The 4,031-nt window shown below is 43.5% G+C and overlaps 1 protein-coding gene across 1 annotated transcript; it reads right to left on the bottom strand.

Annotated features, from left to right (window-relative positions):
* Window positions 1-505: 505 nt before the first annotated feature.
* On the bottom strand, window positions 506-3,028 carry LOC147458277 (pentatricopeptide repeat-containing protein At2g34400-like). Its single transcript, XM_086513418.1, has 4 exons — window positions 2,904-3,028; window positions 1,433-1,600; window positions 935-1,225; window positions 506-812 (listed from the first exon to the last, which is right to left on the bottom strand). The coding sequence occupies exons 1-4, from the start codon at window positions 3,026-3,028 to the stop codon at window positions 506-508; spliced, it is 891 nt and encodes a 296-aa protein (XP_086369544.1).
* Between the last annotated feature and the right edge of the window lie 1,003 nt (window positions 3,029-4,031).

Genomic DNA, 4,031 nt, shown 5'->3' with positions numbered 1-4,031 from the left:
TACCCTCTTATAAGAGCACTCCGAGAGACTTTGTTTAGTGAAAAACGTCAATTTGCATCCAATTTGTTCATATGCATTTGAATGCATTTGAAGAGAGGAAAGGATTTCCTTTCGTATTTGATTAAAATCGGACAAAATGTTCAGGAAGAACATGCCCATGTCATATTGCATCTTTGAAATTAATTTCAGAGCTTCCTCACCTCCCCTTGCTTGGCATAACTCGATATAAAAGCACTCCAAGTCTTTGGCTGGTGAGAAACCATCACTTTTTTGAAGCGCAACACACGTGGCGACCAAGATTGTGCCAAGCATGACATCTTTTTTCAACAGCCTCTAAACAACAATAATGAAGCTGATTTTTCGTGCGCATATCAGCCTCTTGCATAGAGACACATGCCTGCAATGAGGACACGTATGGAGAGAGGCCCACATCGGCATCTTTTGTACAGATAAATGCCTTCAAGATGCACGCATATGTGATTGCACTTGGAAATAGGCCCTCGCTTCAGATCCGCTGGAAACAGCCGAGAGCTTTTTGTCCGTGCTCCTGTTTTGCGTATCTTCCATTCAATGCATTGCTAAGACCGACAATTTTTTGAAACAATCCTTGCTGAAGTGTCCCACATTTGGCATGCATATCGACCAAGACAATGCCTAGCATGCCATCTTTCGAGAGCAATTGCATAGAGCCACATGCTTGCAAGATGGACACGTTGGTGATAGCGTCTGGAGAAAGGTTGGAGGAAGGCCCTCGCTTTGCATGTGTTGAAAAAAGCCTAGACCTTGCTGGCCTGGCCATTGTTGGACATACCCTGCAATCATTGTGTTCCAAAAGACGACATCCCACAAAAGAGCACCACATTTGGCATACGTATCGATCAAGGCATTGCCAAGCATGGCAATTGTTTACAACAACCCCTTACACTAACAATACCAGAGTTTGCCAAGCACGACAATTTTTTGCTGAAGTGTCCCACAGTTGGCATATATTACCGCAGTCAATGCACTCAAAGAGACGGCATTTGGGACATGAAGCTCCTCACGCACGTTTTGTGCTTTCTGAAGTGCACCACATTCAGCATACGTACCAACCAAGCCATTGCCAAGCACGCAAATATTATGAGAAATCCCTAGTGAAAGTGTCCCACATTTGGCGTACGTATCAATAAAGGCAGTTCCAAGCATGCCATCTCTTTTAGAGAGCCTCTTGCATAGAGCCATATGCCTGCAAGATGCACACGTAGGTGATAGCATCTGGAGAAGGCCCTCACTTCACACCTATTCAAAACAACCCATAGCTTCCTGGCCCAGCCGTTGTCGAGCATATCTTGCAATGAGTGCATTTCAAAAGACGACATCCCGCACAAGAGCACCACATTTGGCATGCATATCAACCAAGGCATTGCCAGGCACAACAGTTTTATGAAGCAACCCATGACTAACAACATTGGAGTGAATTTTTAAGCCCATATAGACATCTTGCGTATAGACACATGCCTTGTAGATGAATGCGTATGTGATTGCATTTGGAGAGAGGCCCTCGCTTTGGATCCGATGAAAAAGCTGAGAGCTTTCTATCCTTGCTTCTTTTGCATGTATCCTGCAATCAATGCAGTCCAAGAGACAAGAGTGGGAATAGGAAGCTCCTCAATCTCCTTTTGTGCTTTATGAAGTGCACCACATTTAGCATATGTATAAACCCAGGCATTGCCAAGCACAAACGGTTGGAGAAAGGTTGGAGGAAGGCGCTCGCTTTACATGTGCTAAAAAAAGCCCAGACCTTGCTGGCCCGGGCCATTGTTGGGCATACCCTGCAATCAGTGCGTTCCAAAAGACGACATCCCGCACAGGAGCACCACATCTGGCATACATGTCAACCAAGGCATTGCTAAGCATGGCAATTGTTTTCAACAGCCCCTTACTAACAATATCGAAGTTTGTCAAACATGACAATTTTTATCTGAGAGGAAATGATGCACGGAGAGAGATTTCATCAAAGCGTGTTAGATTTCTTTACCTGAGAGTGTTTGGGATACCAATTGTCGTGGTTTAGAGGCGTTCTTTGCAAAAATGGGATACCGATCGTAGTGCTTCAAAGGGGTATCTCGCAGAAAACCACAAGGAGGGTTAGAATTTTGTCAAGATCAACGTTCGTGACCATACAAGATGTCGATGTTATTTATTGTTTGTTGTTCCATTTTCATGCTTCAAAAAAAAACATGCAAGTCTCCTTACATGGGGGAGTTTGCACAATCCTTCCCAATTTTTATAATACGAGGGAACGTGCCATTCCCATGGCAGTGTGCAATTTTCAGTGCATTCATTAACTGCGTTCTCAGTGTCAAAAATCAGAAAATGATAATGCTTACTCACCGTGGGGTTGAATGTCTCTCGTTGATGCACTTGCTTGCATCAATGATGTTGGGCATCTTGCATAGAGCCACATGCCTTCAAGATGCATGCATAGGTGATTGCATCTGGAGAGAGGCCCTCGCTTTGCATCTGTTGAAAAAAAATTAGAGCTTTCTGGCCCTGCCCCCGTGGGACAAATCTTACAATTAATGCATTCCAAGAGTCCACACTCTAGATCATAGGAAGCATGATAGTTTTTTGCAACAGCCCGTGACTAGTAATCTCATCATTAATTCTCTCACCAATGTCAATGTCTTTCATGAGACTACACACCTCCAATGTGTAAGCATGAGTAATTGCATTGGGACAATTGGAAAGAGGCCTTCGCTATCCCATGAGAACAACAAACTACTTCCTTGAAACAGCCACATTGGGCTTATCTTTAATAGTGATGACAGATCAGACATGAGAACTTCTCATGCTTTTATGAGTCTGCTTGATGTGTTTCACGAGTATTGCTTGTTCCCTAGAGTTGTTAGTGGATTTGTTGCCTTTCTGTGGACATTGTAAGGGCATCACATTTGCCATACATATAAGAAAAATCCCTGCTAAGAACAACTTGTTTCTGAATAGCTTGTGACTGATTAGCACTCTCATCATAAATTCTCTTGCCCATGTCAGCATATTATGAAGTCTTTCAAGATGCTAGCATAGGTGCTTGCTTCCGTAGTTGATTGCATTGGAGAAAGGCTTTCTGCTTGCATATGCTTAGAACAGCCTTGACGAGCTTCCTTGCCAACATCCTGCATCGATTTGAAGTGATTACCCATCTTGTGGTTTTTCTGTGAGAGCCGATCTCCTATTTCTCAGTTTACGATGAGAAAGACATCAGAGGGCTGAAACTGTAGTTTAGAGCAGGAATAGCTCAATAGCTGCACGTCTTGACAAGGCGACTGATGAAGGTCATAAAAAAAGCGAGCAAGCACTTGCCATTGGATGGTTGATGCTACGTGGATGAAGGATTCTTGCTTTGCATCCATTGGAAACAACCTAGGGCTTTTTGGCCCTGCTCTTGTTGCACACATCTCGAATCAACGCATTCCAAGAGATGACATTCCAGATAGGAAGCTCCCCAGCCACATTTGTGCTTTCTCAAGCGTACCACATTTGACATACATATCGACCAAGACAATACTGCCAAGCACGACATCTTTCTTCAATAGCCTCCAACTCATAATATACTTCTGAGTTTTTGTGCACATATGAGCATCTTGTGTAGATCCACATGCCTTCAAGGTACATGCAAAGGTAGTTGCATATGGAGAGAGACCCTTGCTTTGCATACTTATCGACCAAGACAGTGCCAAGCACGACATCTTTTCTCAACAACCTTTGACCAACAATACAATTGTGAATTTTTGTGCCCATATCAGCATCTTGCTTAGAGCCACATGCCTTCAAGATGGATGCATAGGTGATTACATATGTAGAGAGGTCCTCAATTTGCATATGCTTAAAACAAACTAGAGATTTCTGCCCCTGCCCACGTGGGAAAAATCTTGCAATTAGTGCATTCCAAGAGTGCACACTCCAGACAGGAATCTCCTTGAGCACTTGCCTAGAGCCACATGCCTTTAAGATGTAAGCGTAGCATTCAAGACAGAAGTATAGGTGACTGA

The sequence above is a fragment of the Adiantum capillus-veneris genome, chromosome 5 (genome assembly GCF_014529385.1).
Source record: "Adiantum capillus-veneris isolate H3 chromosome 5, ASM1452938v2, whole genome shotgun sequence".
In the NCBI taxonomy this organism is placed as follows: domain Eukaryota; kingdom Viridiplantae; phylum Streptophyta; class Polypodiopsida; order Polypodiales; family Pteridaceae; genus Adiantum; species Adiantum capillus-veneris.
This window is presented reverse-complemented; position numbering and strand designations above follow the sequence as displayed.

Coding starts and splice junctions, on each gene's coding strand:
- LOC147458277 (XM_086513418.1), bottom strand. CDS start 3,028: ATGGGCAAGAGAATTTATGATGAGAGTGCTAATCAGTCACAAGCTATT. Junction 1,601..2,903: donor CTTACAATGTCCACAGAAAG/GCAACAAATCCA, acceptor CATTGATTGCAG/GATACATGCAAAAGAAGCAA. Junction 1,226..1,432: donor TCCAATGTTGTTAGTCATGG/GTTGCTTCATAA, acceptor TGCATCTTGCAG/GCATATGGCTCTATGCAAGA.